General features: G+C 45.5%; 1 protein-coding gene across 17 annotated transcripts in view; it reads right to left on the bottom strand.

Annotated features, from left to right (window-relative positions):
* The window catches only part of RGS6 (regulator of G protein signaling 6), a 626,146-nt gene that overhangs the window by 40,045 nt on the left and 568,332 nt on the right, over positions 1–17,769 (bottom strand). For all 17 annotated transcript variants that reach the window (XR_012415918.1, XR_006699606.3, XR_010588539.2 and 14 more), the window contains exons 14-15: positions 16,682–16,807; positions 8,188–8,374 (exon numbers count right to left, since the gene is read on the bottom strand). Coding sequence is in view for 14 of the 17 variants with exons in the window: in XM_045396654.3 (XP_045252589.2) it covers positions 8,188–8,374; positions 16,682–16,807 (313 nt within the window). In the remaining 3 variants the exon portion in view is untranslated. The remainder of the gene's footprint in view (positions 1–8,187; positions 8,375–16,681; positions 16,808–17,769) is intronic.

Genomic DNA, 17,769 nt, shown 5'->3' with positions numbered 1-17,769 from the left:
AGAAAAGATACTGCAATACGGACATCCACATAAGTGAAAGATAGGAAGCTGTTGCTCCTTCTGGATGCATCTTTGGATGAACAACCTGGGACCATGTGGATCTAAAATGAGAAGCACCCCCTTTGGATTTCCTTAGCCTCCTAAGTAGGACATGGGAGCCCCTTGTTTCCACATAAGGCATCATTCCAGGTCATAAGAGGATGTGAGAGTAAATGATCATTTGCTTTTACTCTGCAAAGCATCTATAAAAACAGATTTAATTTAACTAGCCAAAGGGCACAGTATTTTCATGCTGTTCAATCCCTATTCTTAGATAAGGGTAGCTTCAAAGACAGCTTTGCATATTGTCTTTCACCTACCCAAATGCCAGGGATATTAACTTAGAAAACTGTTTTCCTTTTCCTCCTCAAGGAGGTCATGGGGTTTGGTGTAAGGAACCTAGGCTCAGAAGTAGCAACCAAGAAATTTTGGAATTGAACTCTTTGATGTCTTCTCTCAGTAGCTGTCAGGAACTACTAGTCTGTGTGGTAATAAACAGAACTGATCACAAACGACTGATTTATTCTTTGCAAAATGCATCCCTCCCTCTGCTGTTCATCTCCCAAAAATAAAACCACCCACAGGATAAAATGAGCAACTCTTGGAGCAAGCAGTGTCACAGAATTCCTTATTAAAATATGTCTGGCATGAGAGTCTAACAGGAAATGGCCTCCAATAGAGGATTAATACCAGGAAACTTGGTGTGGTCTTGTGATACTGGCACGCAATGCCACCACCTCCACCACTGGAGCAAAGATGAACAGCTGGGAAGACTTCTCCTTCTGAGTAATCTGGGCAAACCTGAAATCATACTCCACTGGGCTTTGGCTTTTAAATAAAGCAAATGGTAGAAACCTTGCATTCCTTAATCAAGTTGCATTTAAACGTCTACACTTAGGTAATAATATAAACTCTTTGCTAGAGACTTCTTGTCTGCTCATGGTGGGTGTGGACTTGACAGTATCTTTCTCAGGTCTTTTATCACCCAGACCTCATTCTGGCCTTGAGCATGCTCTTTGATCCTTTTGTGAGTTCATCATGGCCAAGTAGAGCTGTGGTAAGTCAGACCAAGGGCCACTTAAGGAAAGGAACCCACCTATGCATTTGTATATTCACAGCGCCTAGAACATCTGACACTTAGTGGGTTTTCTAAGTTTTGCTGAATTGGCACATTGTAGGAATTTAATTTAACCTGCCTTTCTTGACTACCTACTCGGTGTACTCCCCAAGGTTGTCTCTCCAAAGTTGAAAGCTAAGAGACAAATTGTCCCCCGCTTCATTGATGATAGGCACAGCTGAAAACGTTGTAATTCTGGAATGAATTGTCAGCATTTAGCTGACATTCAGCATTCAGCATTACCTTTGTGATGTAGGAACTTATAAAAGGTAAAGAAGATCGAATTTCTGCTCCCATGAAAGAACTTTCAAATCCAGAGGTCTGGAAGACCCAGACACTCCAGGTACAGGGCAGGGTGGGGTATCTCAGCAGGTACCACAGGTCAGAAAAGCAGTGGGGTTGGGACAAATAGGAAGGTGAGGTGGGGAACTGCAAGGACCAAAGCCAATGGGGCTGGGCTGGCTCATCCTACTCCACTATCAGTCCACTTAAAGGACAGATTTCCAATCCAATCCTATCTCAATGAAGTGCTTTCTTAGGTCTGGTTGGTTTTGTTTGTAATGAATGATGTGCTTTTAGATAAGCTCTGCCTGATGGTGAAAAAAGCCATCTGGGCCTCCTATTTCCCACGTTATTTCCCTCTGCACAGAACATCAGGCCGCACAGGTCAGGGTCTCCCAACTTGAATGGGAGAATGGATGTTCACGACATGGGTGGATGGGCAGATGGATACATGATTGAATGGATCCAGGGACATCGTCCTTGGAACATCCTTGGTACTCTGAGACTTGTTAAAGGGAAACCAAGCAGCCACTGTGCTGGCAGCTGATTCCTACCTCTTCTAGAGCCTGTGAAGGCTTTGGAAAGAGGCAAATGCCCTACAAGGCAGCTGAAGGTTCTCAATACTTCCTGTGGTTTAATTCTCTCCACCAACAACTGCCAGCAGAGCTTTAAATGACATGCCCCAGGATTCGGATCTCTCTCCTGGCTCCAGCCTACACTGCCCATCACCATGGGATTCACCCTCTTCCAGGTAAGAGCCTTCAATGCCTTGCTACTGTCTTCAGGATGAGAAGCTCAGATTCCTTAGGATGCACTCCAGGACCTGAAAATTCCGTTTTTATATCCTTTTCTGGCGTTTTTTCCCATCTAAGGGCAGATATTTTGAGAGAATTTCTTTTGGATCCATCTTGGAATTATGAGACCCAGACAGTACTAAAGTCATTAATTTTTGTGAGTTCACACTTACAAATATACAGCACTTTTTACTTTTTCAAAGATTTTTCAGGGCTATTACCTCATCTGATTTCTCTAAAATCCTTAGCGGGCTGTAGAGAAGACATCACCCCCATCACCCAGATGAGGAAACTAAGGCACAAAAGGTCAAGGCCCTTGCCTCAGACCACATAGCAAGTAGGTGACAATGTAAGTCCTTTGAGGCCCCATGGTTGGGAACAGATAATTCAATCCATAGCATAAAGAACCGAGTCCTTTAAAAAAAAAAATCATGGTCCATATTTTTTTCTCCTCTCACAAGGCTAAATCTATGAAATTGGAACAACACAGCAAACAGCTGAGGGCTATGGTCACAGCCCACAGACCTTTATGAAAGATTTGGTCTTGGCCCAAATTTTCAGAAAAGCTAAATGGATCAGCAAAACACAAGTGCAAATGCTGGGCCCAGGCTGACAGGGTGTCTTGTGAAATATTTCCACAGGAAGCAAATACAGGCAATTAACTTGGCTCTAACAATGCGTGTGGTCAAATAAGAAACAAAACCCTTGGCGAGAGGCTGCACCCCACTCCCTGCTTCGGGTGCATCCATAAATCTGGCTGTACTTTCACTCAGGCTACTGAGCGCTAACGTTAAAGCATATGACCACCGCAGGGGGTTTATGAGAACCATCATGACCAGCTGAGGAAGCTGCCCAGAGACCCTGAGCCCCATGGGTTGAGGTGTTAACATCCCCATTTAACAGAGGGGCAAACTGAGAAGAGAAAGTTTTAATAATTTAAATGTATAATTCTAGAAGGAACTGCTAGACTCTTGGCCTTTCTCTAGGGACTAGAACTTCTCCAGGTCTCAGTGCAACCACCAAGCCCTCAGCACTAACAATCCAGAGACAGTGTGGTCTGAGCAGAACCTTGGCCAGCAAGTGAGGACATCTATCTGAGTGCAAGTCCTGGCTGGTCATGGGCTGCTAAGGATTTTAACCTCCTTTTTATACCTGGGAACTTCTCAACTGCGGCTACTTTGCTGGGGCAGGCAGCCTGCACTGGCCAGGAAGGTAAGGCAGTGTTGAGTGATGTCTAGGGACAAACCATGGGATTAGACAACAGAAGACGGTGGGGACAGATGCCTAAATGACTTGATTTTCCAGAAAGTTAAATGAGAGAAATTTAAAATTTCTCTCTGGTATTCTCTTTAGTCAGATTTTTGAAAAGTAGATTAATTATAAAAAAGTCACATGGTGACTCACGCCTGTAATCCCAATAGTTTAGGAGGCACCTGCTGACCTTTGCGCCACAACACTCAATCCTGATATAGAAACATTCACAATTCAGATTGCTGTGTTGCCATGGCTGCACCAAAGCAAAGTCTCCTCTAACTTACTCTCTCCCCGAAACTGAAGATCCATCATGCCCAATCCTCTATCCTGTAGCTTTCTGGATTTCTTGAAGCATTTCAATAATTTTCATTACAGGTGCTAAATTATTTTGTTTAGCACAGGGTCAGAAACTACAGCCTGGGATTCCAATCTGCAGATACAGACCTGTGATCTAGATCTTTACATCCCATGAGTGAAGAACAGTATTTATGTTTTTGAGTGGCTGAAAAAAAAACTAAAAGAAGAATTGTATTTTGTGAAAAATTATATGAAATTGGATTTCACGGTTCATAAATAAACACGGCCATAGGTCCTCGTGTCGTTTACATTGCTGTGGTGTTGCACTGTAGCTGCTTCTGTATGGCAGAATCGAATAGTTGTGACATAGACCACATGACTCACACAGCCTGCAATGTCTACTATCTGGCTCTGTTTAGGAAAAATTTAGTTTTTTAACTGACCCCTGTTTTAGGTAAAGGGCAGGTTACAGGATCACATTATTTGCAAAATCACCCTGTTGTGGAATGAATGTTGTGTCTTCCTAAATTTCATATTGTTGAAGCCCTGATCCCAGTGTGGTGGTACTGGGAGGTGGCTCTTTTGGGAGGTAATTAGGTTTAGATGAGGTCATGAGAGAGGCCCTTATGATGGGATTAGTGTTCTTGTAAGAAGAGGAAGAGAGACTAGAGTGCACATCCTGCTGCAAGGACACAGCAAGAAGGGGCCACCTGCAAGCCAGGAAGAGAGCCCTCACCAGCAGCCAAATCTGCTGACACCTTAATTTTGGATTTCTCAGTCTTGAGAACTGTGATAAACACATTTCTGTAGTTTAAGCCACCCAGTCTGTGCTACTTTGTTGTAGCAGCCTGAGCAGAACTTACACATAGCTACACACACAAATCAAGGAAGAAAATACACCAAAATAGGGGTTATCTCTGGGCATTAAGGTTACACAAAATTATTTTAAAATTTTCACCAAATACATTAAACATAAAAGCTTAAAAAGAGAATATTAGTGACATTAGAAAAATAAGATGGTAGTATTTACTCTGTCTTACTGTAGGCCAGACACTGTTAGTGGTTGACATGCTTCCTTTCACCTGGTCCCCATTCCACCCCTATGCACAGGCTCCACTGCAACCCTGTTCTACAGATGAAGAAAGGAAGACTCAGGGAATTTAAGTAACTTGTCCAGGTCACTCTGCTAGAAAGGAACACTTTGTATATTTATGGTGGAAATACACTTCAGAAGTGATAGGAAATTGGGCTAAAAATAGGGATTGGCTTTGGAAGAGTTTTATTTGAATTCATGGGAGACTAATCCTAGCAGATAATGAAGATGATGGGATGCTTAAGATATCCTCATGTCTAATCTACCTCACCAGATTGCTGTGGAAATGAGATAGAGTGCATTTAGAAGTACCTGGAAAATGGTAGAGCACTGTACTAATGGAGGTTGGATGTTGAGAAACTTGTCAATATCTCACCTTCATTAGGCTGACTTCCCCACTTCTTCCATCAAACCTTTCTTGAAGTAGAAACAACATAAATGTCCAAGAAGAGAGGACTGGTTGACTAAACTATGGTGCCTCCACACAACGGAATAGTATGCAACAATTAAAGAACCAGGCGATAATCACCCTTTTGCTGTATTTTTAGCGTTGTGGTTTAGAGGCTGTTCTGTGTAGTATAAAGCAAATGAGTAATTATGCTATCATCCACAGTGCCCTTGAAAGTCAGGATTCTCAGGGTAGAGAAAAGAGGCACAGATGTAAGAAACGAGTGGTTAAATAAAATCCCCTGTAGGTCAGAATTTGAATTAAAAGTATCAGTATGAACTCATGATGTATTTTTATTATAAACAAAAACACATTTCCTAGCTCTGTCAACTGAAAAGGGCTAGACATGATAAACTATCTAGGAACAATGAAACACTCTTAAGTGCCTAGATTTTAGTCTCTAAATACCATTTGCCACTAAGAGGAATCAGGGGTCCTTGGAGAAATGGCTTATTCTGGGTAAGGGCAAAGACTGGAATATCTTAGCTTCCTTGCTATTTGGATGACATCAAAGATCACTAGGGCTGTGCCAGAAAGAGCCAACTGGCCAGAGATGGCAAAATCCAAGCATCAATAAAAATAATAAGCAAACAGATTAAAACCTAGCACATATGTTGAAACCCATGAGTTCACAAAGATAGTAAAATCAAAACAGTAGACCCTAATGTTTACCATAGGAAGATAACAGTAAACCACTCATTTTGAAAACTGGAAAACGAAGGGAGAGAATCAAACATTTATCCTGCTTTTCTTATGTGAATTGTACTGCTAGTTAATCCCATAGTGGTGGAGGGAAGTTTCTCTTTATGAAAGTATTCCAGCTAATAAGTGAAGAAAGAATAAAATTAGTATGTCATCATTTTGTAACCTCTAATTAACTAATGGATATAAGTGATGGACATCAATATCTGTAAAAAAGGGCAAAAAGAGAGGTGGCTAGACATGTGCCTTCTGATAGGAGAGCACCACACAATCTATGAAGTAGTTTTGTCCATAAAAATCAAGACTAAATCTGATTAAATATCTAAAAAAACTAATTTATAGGAAAGAGAGATGATAGAAGAACATTCTAAATAGTACCACAGAGCTGCAATCAGAAAAATCCAGAGCTTGGAACTCTTTATAGGACAAAGGATCTAATTCCTTCATCAAATACATTGCAAGGGGATGTGAGAAGGGGAGGGAGATAAAGGATATTGTGGCAATGTTAAAACAAAAGGATCCTTTTTGTAAAAGATACATATCTAAGTTTACAGATGAAATGCTGCAATATCTTGGATTTGTTTTAAAGTAACTTGGTGGCAGGTGAAAAAGTAGGTGGGGTTAGAGATAAAGCAAGATCAGACGTGTACTGATGATTTTTACGGCTGGATGAGGGTCTATAAAGGTTTGCTGTTTTGCTGTTTCCACTTTTCCAAGTGTTTAAAAGTTTTCATAATAGAAAATTAAAATAAATCCCTCCTATGTCATGCTTGGAGTGGTAACACTGTGCTAGATGCATCAAGGTTCTCACCAGTATCACTCCTCTTGTGTTTCATAAATATTGGAGCTTTGAGCTTCAGCTCGTTCATGCAGGAAACCCCCATGGAACTTCCCTGTCACTCTCCTCTCTGACCATGTCAATATGGTGCTTCAAAGTATACGTACATACACATAAGCAAAAATATCTCAGCAAAGCGCTCTCATGACTCAAACATTCTGCTTTCAAGCTGCAAGGGGTATATGAAGGAGTCATGATTTCATGATTGGCACAGGCATTCGATGGAGCTCGTGACCAGGGGAGAGAAGAAGATAGTTATGGTGTTGAGGCTGGTAGGTGTTTTCATCTTGAAGTTCTGAGCAAATGACAAGGCAAATCCGGATGATAAGCGACACTGTGTTCTCACCCCATTATTTGCATTGGTGCAGCTACACTGAGTTTCCTAAATCAGACAATAATGTCTGCAAGAGAGCAAACTACCCAAATTCTTTACCGGGGGCCCTAGACGTGAGAGACGTAAGTGGGGTCAAGGAGATAAGCAAAATCTTAAGCCCTGTCACTGGGTGTGGGATGGTGACAGGAAATAGAAATTAGGGGCCAGGAAGTAAGAAACCAACCCAATGCTTATTTTTAGAAATGGCACCTTCCAGCCGTCAAAATTTAGTCTGCTGGTTAGGGTGGTTCCTGTTTCTTTAGCCAGCATCATCAGCATCTGTGAGCATCCTAATTGTGTCCTACAGGGTTGGGAGTCCCTCCTGCAGGCTTGCTTTAACCCAGGGTTCACCCATTCGGGGCACTTTTCGCACTGTTGAAGTTGCCCATTTACTTGTCTGTCTCCCACACTTGCTGGTAACCTCGCTGAGAACGGGCTTTTGCCTGTTCTTTGTGGTGTCTTATCACATAGTGCAGAGCCTGGAATATAGATGTGCGTAAAAACTATTCACTGCAGAGCTGGAGATCACTGCGGAAGCAGTGTAGAGAGGTGGTTATCAGTGTGGGCTTCAGAGGTAGACAGATGTGGGTTTGACTCATGGCCCTGCCAACTCACTACACCCACTTCTCCAATGCTGTGTTCTGGTTTCCAGATTCTACCACTGACTTATTACAAGGCTTCAGATTTTGTAAAACACTTTGAGGCTTTCCTGGAACAACTAAAGCATATAACTGCACATTTTGGTTTCTAGGTAATATCGTAACTCCTCTGGGAAAATGATCCTGGGATTTTGCTGTGCACCTATCTGAAATGATTTCCACTGATGAACTTAAAAATAACCAAATACGAAATTTTAACTACCCACAATGCCTTGAACTTATGTTAATAGGTCAGGCAATGAAGTGGACAAATGAACACCTTATGACAACCACTTGAGTAGATAAGCAAACCTGGGCGTCTTCAAATGTATATCTCCCTCCATCTTTGACATTTTGACTGGTAATCTCATAGCTGTGAGAATCCAGGTTGATTGCACTTGGAGCCCCTGGAGCCAGAAACTCTTGCCAGATTTCTTCTACCCTCTTGGCCACATCCTGTAGGGGTTGTTTCTTAAGATCTTGGACAGCCAGCCAGAACCTGAAGTGGGAGCAGAAACACAGTCAGTTCCAGAGGGCTCAGCATCGGGATGTTGCTGGAGATGGCCCCAGAGCTGATGTCCCATGAAATCCATTCTGCTGCATCTCTCAGCCTCCCCTGATGCCACTGTGTGGGGCTGCAAAGACCATGGAGATTGCTGAAAATATCAAAGGTGTTCCTATTGTGCAGAACAGAAAAGAATTGCATATTAAAAGATCAATGTGCTTCTCGTTATCAAAACGAGATTTCTCTCCCTCTACGTGAAGATTTCTCAACCTCAGCACTATTGCCACTTCAGGCTGGATAATTCTTTGTTGTTGAGGCTATTCTGTGTAATGTACGATGTTTAGCAGCAACCTTGGCCTCTACCCACTAGATGCCAATAGCAACCCCCCTTCCCAAGTTTTGACAACTAAAAATGTTTCAAAACATTGCCCCATGTCCCCTGGGAGATGAACTCACTCCTGGTTGAGAATACCTGTGCTACATACATGCCACCATGCAGACAGTGTGAGTCCCTTTGTCAAATCTAGTTGGGATCAACTGATGACATCAACATGGAGGAAAGATCACAGAAGAGGCAGGATCCTGGAATCATAAAGACTATCTGTGTAAGAATAAACCAGCCATTCCTATTATAGATGGAGAAACTGAGCCAGTGCACATCAGTGCTCAGCATGGTGCTTGGCAAATAGTAGGCGCTCAATACGTGGGTTTCAGAGTGAAGATGGGCGCATCTGGAACAATGCTGAAGAGGCATACCATGAAAATTTCTCTGCAGAATGGTTCTCCTTCTGCAGAGGGAAAGAGAGAAAAATCTGCTCACTTCCATATTTGCGTCTGTTTAATCCCTCAGCATCCACATGGGAGCAGGGAGCGCTTTTCTGCTGAGAGCAGCAGCAGCCAGAGCCAAAGCTTGGACAACAGCTACTGGGTCTTGAGGATGGTTCCCAAGGCAGCCTTGCAGCAGGATCCAGGTCTGGTTGTCATATCCTTTGCCCTGTGAACAGACAGGCCAGCTCCCCGATCAGTGAGTAAGAGAGTAGGTCCTGTGCTGGTTCCTACAGCAGTGGGAATCACAGGTAGTCTAGTCAACAGAAAGGGAGGGACAAGCAAAGTTGAACCATGACATGGTGGAAAGTGCGGACAGTGCATTCAATCTGTCATCAAATTTCATCCAAAGTAAGATGTACTTGGGTTTTGTGTGTGTGTGTGTATGTGTGTGTGTGTGTGTGCATGCGCGCGAGGGGGGTGGCGGGGGCGGTGGTTAAACATGTTTTTCAGTTGCTGTTCAGAGAAATGTCTTTGGAGCCAAGTGCATGGCCCAAAGGTGCCACTCAGTGGCAGACTGGAGTAATGCAACCCCATTTCTGCAAGGCGAGCAGACTGTGTGTGTGTGTATGTGTGTGTGAGTGTATGTGTGTCTGTGTGTGTGTCCCCAAATGCTGGGCTCCAACTCTTCCCCTGATTTGCCATTTTTTGCCATTTAGGATTCTGATGATATCCTTACAGCGACCCCTCAGTGACCCTGTAGAGCCAAGCGTAAGGCAGAGAAGGCTTCACGGCTTCCATCAGATCAGGAAGCAGGCTCTGCCCTCGTCCTGTCTATGCCGTATTTTGCCTTGGTGTGCCTTTCCGGGTGCCTCTCACTTCATCTCTGAAATGGGCACCGAGTGGATGGAGGGATATGTGGCACGGCTCTGGAAAACCTGCTATCCAGACTTAACTCAGAAATGCTTTCAGGTCCTGTGAGGGGGAGCTGAGGAAGGGTCAGTGTGGCGGCCACAGGCTCAGTGCTGGCCCAACGTGATCCCTCGGATTCCAGCCCTCTCTCTGCAGGTGGCCTGGGCAGATACTACTGCCCAGCTCTTGCTGCTGCCATCTGGCGTCCCCTGCCCTTCTGCAGCTCTCTGACAGCCGCAAGTCCTGGGTGCTCAGGTCCTTCTGGATTCTGGGTGAGAGGAAAGTAGTCGTGTTCCTTTATCCCGAGTCCAGAGATGGTGGGGAAGGAAGGGCTTGAAAGGAGCTGTTCCCCTGCCTCATTGTTCAGGTGGGCCCTTGACTCTCGAGCTGGGGCACTGGTCTCCTCCATCTCCCTTGCCTCCATCTCCCTTGCCTGCCCTAGGTTCCGTAGGGCCCTCTGTCCACTCTCTCAGGCCTGCCGTGAAAAGAAGGAAGTGGCTGGGAGGCTTGCAGGTGAAAACGGCCATCTGCTGACAAGAGCACCTACAAGGCTTTCTCTGCCTGGAAGGCCACGTCTGACCAGTAGGTGAACGATGCGGGAACCTGGCTCTAAAGGAAGAAGCCAGTGCTGGTTTTTCCAAGGACCAGAAGGGGTCAAGTGTCCAGAGACGAAGTCAGTGAGTGCTCCTCAGCCGCATGCTGGGCAGACAGGGGAACCAGGTTCACACAGGGAGGCCGCCTGGGCTGAATCCCCGGCTGGAAGTAACCTTCTGGGTCAGCGTCTTCCCATGCCCCCGGCCCCTGCAACTCCTCACACAAATGGATGACACCTGGGTGACTTCCTGCCCCCTCAATCAACGCCACATGGGAGGTCACCTTCTGTCATCTCTGTCAGCACTGAGGAGGAGCTGTGAGCCCCTCTGGGAAGGCCCTGAGGACCCCGGGAGCTCTGCACACTCTCGGCGGTTCCTGAGGACTCAGGGTCCTTTTTGCAGGATGGTTTGGGGGCCACATGAAAATGCACATCACTCAGCTGGATACAGAGAGGTCCCGGAGCTGATGGAAATACAAATTTCAGCATCATTTTTTTTGGTGGGGAGACAGGATCTTACTTTGCCGCCCAAACTGGAGTGCAGTGGCTCCATCTTGGCTCACTGCAACCTCCGCCTCTCAGGTTCAAGCAATTCTCCTGTCTCAGCCTCCTGAGTAGCTGGGATTACAGGGGCATGTCACCATGCTCAGCTAATTTTTGCATTTTTAACGGAGACGGGGTTTCACCATGTTGGCTGGTCTGGTCTTGAACTCCCGGCCTCAAGTAATCTGCCTGCCTCAGCCTCCCAAAATGCTGGGATGATAGGCGTGAGCCATTGCACCAGGTCCCAGAATCAAATTTAATAAACTTTTATGTAAAAATAAAACGGTTTTCTTTGTCACATAAAACCAAGAATTTTTTTAAGTACAAGTGAAAACAACAGGCATGCTGGAGGAAGACGAAGGGGGAGGGTATGGGGTAACATTTCTTAGACAGCAGTTTTCTCCCCTGCACACACTGTGGACTCTCCCCTGCCTTCTGTCTGCTTTGGAGTTGACCTGCCTTGTGTCTCTCAGGCAACAGCAAAACTGCTGTCACAACAGCATGCTGACGTCCCGTATGTGTTTACCATCGCTGGTTTCAAGGAACCTTTGTGTCAATTTGAAATTCAGAACAGGCTTTGGTTAGTGTTGGCCATCTTCGAGCCCCACAGGCCTGAGCCGGGAAATCGGAACCCAGGCTGCCCAGGCCACACTTCCCCCTGCAGAGAGCCATAGCAGCTCCTCTCTGCACATCTGCTGTCCATGGGAGGCCCACTGAGGCTTTGGAAGCTTCTGCTCTTATCAAAAACCTGCAGGTACCGCTCCTCCTCGAGGGCAGTGGCAGGGAGTGAAATGCCAGTAGCCGCATGAAATCCACCCATCCTGTACTAAGCCTCCACGGCTTGCAGCAGAAGGGCCGTTGTGACTGGCAGGACACAAGGACTGGTATCTGGGAGACCACCTGTCCTGCCTCGTCCCTGGTCCCTGCCAATTGTCATAGCAGCAGTGGGGAGGCAGCCCCTGTGCAGGCATTTGATCTGTGTTCATGACTTAGAAATGCTGGCGGGGAAACTAGCTTTTGGAGTGAGACAGCCTGGGCTCAGATACCACTGGGGCAAAGCCGTGGAGAACAGGACTGGAGGACCATCTAGGGGCTGCCCCAGTGAGAGCCTCCTTTCTCCTTGGAGGCTTTCAAAGAAGAGGATTTTCTCAAGGCTGGCTGGGTAAGACAAACCATTTGGCCCTTGATCATTCTCCATCCTACCAGGAGGTCTGGGCAGTCCCTTAGTCACCAGTTAACTTTTCATAAACTAGAATTTTCATGGGTTAGAAAATACAGCTTTTGGTTCGTTCCCAGAGAAAAAGCAAACTCCAGGAGAGAAGAAAGTGTTTCTGTGCCCTCTGCTGGTCAACCGGAGATGTAGGAAGCAGGGCTTAAACTTGGTTTAGTTCCTGGCAGGGCTGAAATTCCCGGGTGCCTACATAAGTAAGTAACCACCCCCAGCACCACTGAAGCTGAGTTCTGTTCACTCGGCAGTGGCTGAAACACTGCAGATGGTTGTGGTGTCGTGGAAGTCACCTCTGTTCCTATTAATCATGGGTTTGGTAAGTGGTGGATCCTGCTGGGCCTAGTGAACCTTCTGAGGTCTTCCTAGGACTCAGGGCAACTGCCAGAGACGAGAGCTCTCTAGACGAACCTGGCACCCCACTGTGTTCTCTTTTAATTGCTTCTCCCTTCAGCCGACACTGTGTGGAACTCGGATCATCAATCTGCAGGTTAGAAGAACAACTACCTTCTCTCAGGAGATGTTACAGCTCATAAAAAATGTACGGGGGACACTCTTTGCTGTGGGTTTTGATTTTTAACTCATTCTGTGCCATGCAGCAGAGGGTGTCAAGCCAGGGAGGACAAAGATTTGTGTAGGAGAGATGTGAGAGAGGGTGAAAAGATGGCAAGGAGAGACTGTCATTATTCTGGGAAAATGCACAAAGCAGGCAGAAGGATGAGGCCAAGAAACGGAGTGGAGCTCCCTGCATCAGAGCTGTGAGGCCCCTGCCTTGTGGACAGAAGCCATGTGCATTCCCAAGGCGCTCAGCAAACAGCTGTCTGTGGGTCCAAAGGGAGCCTGCACCTAGCTCAGGGTGGGTCAGAAAAGGAGGAAAAGAGGTAGACCCTGCCACAGAGAGCTCACAGCTTCAGCAAAATGCACTGCTGGTCATACCCCACCCAGTCCACAGAGATGACGCCCCCATCCTCATCTCACAGACCCAACCAGAAGAAATTGATCAAAGGGGACGCCAACTTCTATTACATCATCATAGAAATCATTCCTTAAAGGATCCAGGGTGACACTTCGGGGCTCCTCCATTCCACATTCTGAAGCTCTGATACCAATTCAGCTGCTTGGCTACTTAACTGGCACCCCATGGGTTGTGCAAAAATGTTATGATCTAAGCAGCCCTTTCACTGGAGAGATGAGAGGGAGCACAGGAGGACAGAGGAAGTGGAGAAGCACTTTGTAATCTACCCAGGTGAGTTCTGGTCAGGCTTTTTCCTGCCATGCTCCAATGCCAGTGGCCTGGGCCCCTCACCAATCTTGCAGAGAAGGAACGACTCCAGCACGGCCAACATGGCAGGTTGGCAGGATCCTCAAGTTGTGCCATATTGCACAACTCCCAGGGGCCTCCATGGCATGGGCCACAGTGGAGGTGCATCTGTACGGCCGTGCCTGGCTGCCCTGATATTTATTCAGTCAGCTCTGAATCCGCAGGCCCTGTGCCACGGTTGGTGCCAAGCTGATATCTGCAGCTGAAGGAATGAACACAAAGGAAAAGGGAAGAGGCTGCCCCATGACGGGTGACAGAAGAGTCCTACAGTTATGTGATTTACAGCTGAGCTTCTCTCCCACCCATCATGTATCCAGTTATGCTGAATATCATAAAAATGGAATTTGGGCATCCAGAGAGGATTTTAGAGGCTCTTGGCTATCCTCTTCCTCCCTGCTATTCTATTTTTCTTACTCCCTTTCCTGTCATGGAGCAGGGGTGACCCTCTGAAGTCTGGATTTCTGCATGCTGGGGGTGTGGCTTAGGCTCTGGTACATGAACACATGCTCACACGCATGCTTTCACCCAAGATTAAATGTAGCCCTCCTGGCACGGGGAAAGGAGCTGGCAGAGGCGCAGGAGGTGATGGCAGGAAGAAGCACTGAACACCTGCCAGGGACACACTCCTTGGTGCACTCTGGGTTTTAAGTGTGATGCATAATTTGTGAAACGAGTCTGAACTGATATGTGGTTCTGGCTACATGCAGGGCTTTCCGGAATGAATGCTCTGACCAGGCAAGGTGGCAGCTGAGCCAGTGGATGCTCCTGGGACCCTCACAATGACCAAACTCTGGTTCATTCTTCAAGTTCTCTGCAATAGTGCATGCAGCAGAGGGTGCTGAGGCTACTTGTGGGCTTAGAGGTAGTTAGGTAAAGGGAGCCTCTATACCACTCCATCTTGCAGACCCAAGGGGAACAGGTAAGAAAGGGAGATGAGAAGGACTCCCAGGGGTGGCTCATAGGGATCATGGAGGGGGTGGAAACTGGGACTGAGCTGGCTACACAGAGGCCACCTGGGTCCATCAAGCTGGCCACAGAGAGCTTTCCTTCCTATACCCGGGAGGCTAGTCTGAGCACCACCCTAGTGAAGAGTATTGGAAATCAAACCTTATGTTACAAATACTTCATTAGGCATTGAAGTGAAGCTCTGAGATGTGTTTGGAATCATGCCTCAGCATAAGGAAAGGCTCTTGTATAATAACCCAAAACAAGATACTTAGCCTTATCTGGTTTATAAGAGACACGTGGATGCCTAGAACAGCACGCTCTGTACAGCTAGTCGGCATCTACCTGTCCTCCCAGGACCTTATGGAGTGGGAGAGGCCCATCGGCCACCCCTTTCCTCATTTGGTCCTCCAGCTTGGAATATTCTCTCTCCTTCTTCTTTGTCTACTATTATCCTGTGCATTCTTCAAAGTCCAGCTTATGATTTAACCACTTCAGATTTGATTCTTCTCCTTTAAATGCTTTCAAAATGGTTCTTAGAGTTTACACTCATTTATAGACATTCAATGATTCAATAATTTCTTGTGTTTTTTCCTCAAGGACCTACAAGGTCGTTGCAGGCAAAGATCACACATCTTGACTTGTGTCTCTCAGCAGACTCTCACAGGGCTTGATACAGCACAGGTGTAGCATAAATATCACTTGATTGACATATGGGACCGAGATGGTCTCACTTGAAATAAGTGCATGGATATTGCACATTAACTTTGGAGGGGTAGTCCTTTGCCTGCAGTACATGCTTTGAGTTTTTTTTTGGTTTTTTTTTTTTAGATGGAGTCTTGCTCTATTGCCCAGGCTGTAGTGCAGTGGCTGGATCTTGGCTCACTGCAAGCTCCGCCTCCCGGGTTTACGCCATTCTCCTGCCTCAGCCTCCCGAGTAGCTGGGACTACAGGCGCGTACCACTTCACCCAGCTAGGTTTTTGTATTTTTTAGTAGAGACGGTGAGTTTTTAAAGTAATACAATATTTAAACATTATTAAGACATCGTTAAAGAAAACAGCACTGGAAGACGGGTGTTGCCCTGCTCTATAAACCAGAACCTGGTACAAAGAATAAAGAAAGAGAGAGATTCCATCTTACCCATTAAGAAGTCACCAGTTTGCTAAGATCACTAGGTAAGTCTCAGATAAGTCACATTTTCTGCAGATTTCTGATTCTTCATCTAGTACCATAAAAGTCTAAATAAACAAGTTCCCAAATTTTTCATGATCAAGGAGACTTTTCCTTTTAATTTACCCCCTTTTCTTCCTCTCATATAGGACCTGAGGTTTTGAATATCTTATTTTTTTCTCCTATTAAACAGTAATTATTAATACATTTCCCTCATCAGGTATTATAGACCAATAGGAACAATCAGGTGTTCTCACTGGCATCAGATGATCAGAGTAACCACTATTTGGAGTTGACAGAAGTCATTCTCAAAGAAAAAAACATGTTTTTATTAGCTGCTACAGTTACATCTCCAGTTATCGAGTGATATTTACTTTGCTCTTTGAAATTCTGAAATGAGCCCACTGACTCCTCCCTCTGCTGTTTAGCTTCTCAGATATTCAGGACCCCAAGACTGGGGAGTTTTGAGGAGAGAGCCTCTGAGGTGCCTCTGTACTCTGAAGCTCCCTGGTTCTATGGCTGTACTTAACGAATGATGTTGTCAAATCCGTTCAACTATTTAATTATTATTGAAGACTTATTTCCAATTAGTTGAACAAAGGTCACATAGACTTGAACTGAAGTATGCTGGTGTTAGTAGGTGCTATTATGGTGGTGACAGAGTTGCATATTTTAATTTGTTCTTCTCTATTTCAACCTCAGCCAGATTAGCTGGCATTTGAATTTGAACCCTGATAATGTTTCATTGAGAAAGAGAGATGGAGAGACGGATTATGCAAATTTCTTCACACACGTTCCGCACACAGTTCAAACTTAGAGAGATTTACCTGAGGTTTTCTGAACTGAATTCGGACTCCAGGAATCGTAGAAACTGGTCCCGCCCCACCTGGTCCTTCAATATCTCATCGAAAGAGAAGCCCCATCTTTTTACTCGCTGTTGGCTGGGCTCTTTGCTTTGGGTGAAGGAAGAAGGTTTAAAAAAGATCAATACCAGAGAAAAGCTTGTGTCATATTCTCTTCAGTGACTCAAATCTGTTTTGCAGTCACTCACCAAAAGGAAACATCTCATATGTAAGGGGCAGATTCTACAAAAGCTGCACAAATTTCAAATGCAGACCTTGGTACACCAACAGTAACCAATGGTGAACAGTTTCTTTAAGGAGGCATGTTAAGTGATGATCACCGGCATTACCTTCAAACGGCTGCTGTCTACCATGCCATTGATTAAGCTCCCTGGACTGTTCCTAGCAATTATGGACCCACCTTTTGACTCTGTAATTTTTTCACTAGTACTATAACCAGGATGCTTCATGGACCCAATCTTTCATCAGAACACATTATCCTCCACCTCCCATCCCTTCCTCAATCCTCAGGGGAGAAATTAGGGTCCTGTTTCGAGCCAAGTGATGTACAACTGGTCAGAAATGTATTGACACATCCAGAATAAAGCATATTCTCTTGTCAGAAGCAGAATGTTACATGCATTTATTACCAACCATGTACGGTGCTTACTGTGTGCTAGACACTGTCTCAAGCATTTGAAATCTGTTAACTCACTGAGTCCTCACAACTACTCTGTGAAAAATGTACTAGTATTATTCCCATTTTCCAGATAGGGAAAGTAAGGCCTCACGATAGTCTGCCTAAGGACACACAGCCAGGAAGTCATGAAGTCCAGAATCAAATCTAGACAGCAAGGCTCCAGAGGGCATCCAGTTTTGTTTTGTTTTTTTTTCTTTTTCTTTTTTGAGATGGAGTCTCACTCTGTCGCCCAGGCTGGAGTGCAGTGGCGTAATCGCGGCTCGCTGCAACCTCCATCCCCTGGGTTCGAGCAATTCTCCTGCCTCAGCCTCCCGAGTGGCTGGGACTACAGGCGCATACCACCACGTCTGGCTAATTTTTTTGCATTTTTAGT

Source organism: Macaca fascicularis, chromosome 7 (genome assembly GCF_037993035.2).
Source record: "Macaca fascicularis isolate 582-1 chromosome 7, T2T-MFA8v1.1".
In the NCBI taxonomy this organism is placed as follows: Eukaryota; Metazoa; Chordata; class Mammalia; order Primates; family Cercopithecidae; genus Macaca; species Macaca fascicularis.
Note: the sequence above shows the minus strand (reverse complement) of the source record. Positions and strands in the feature narration are given on the sequence as shown.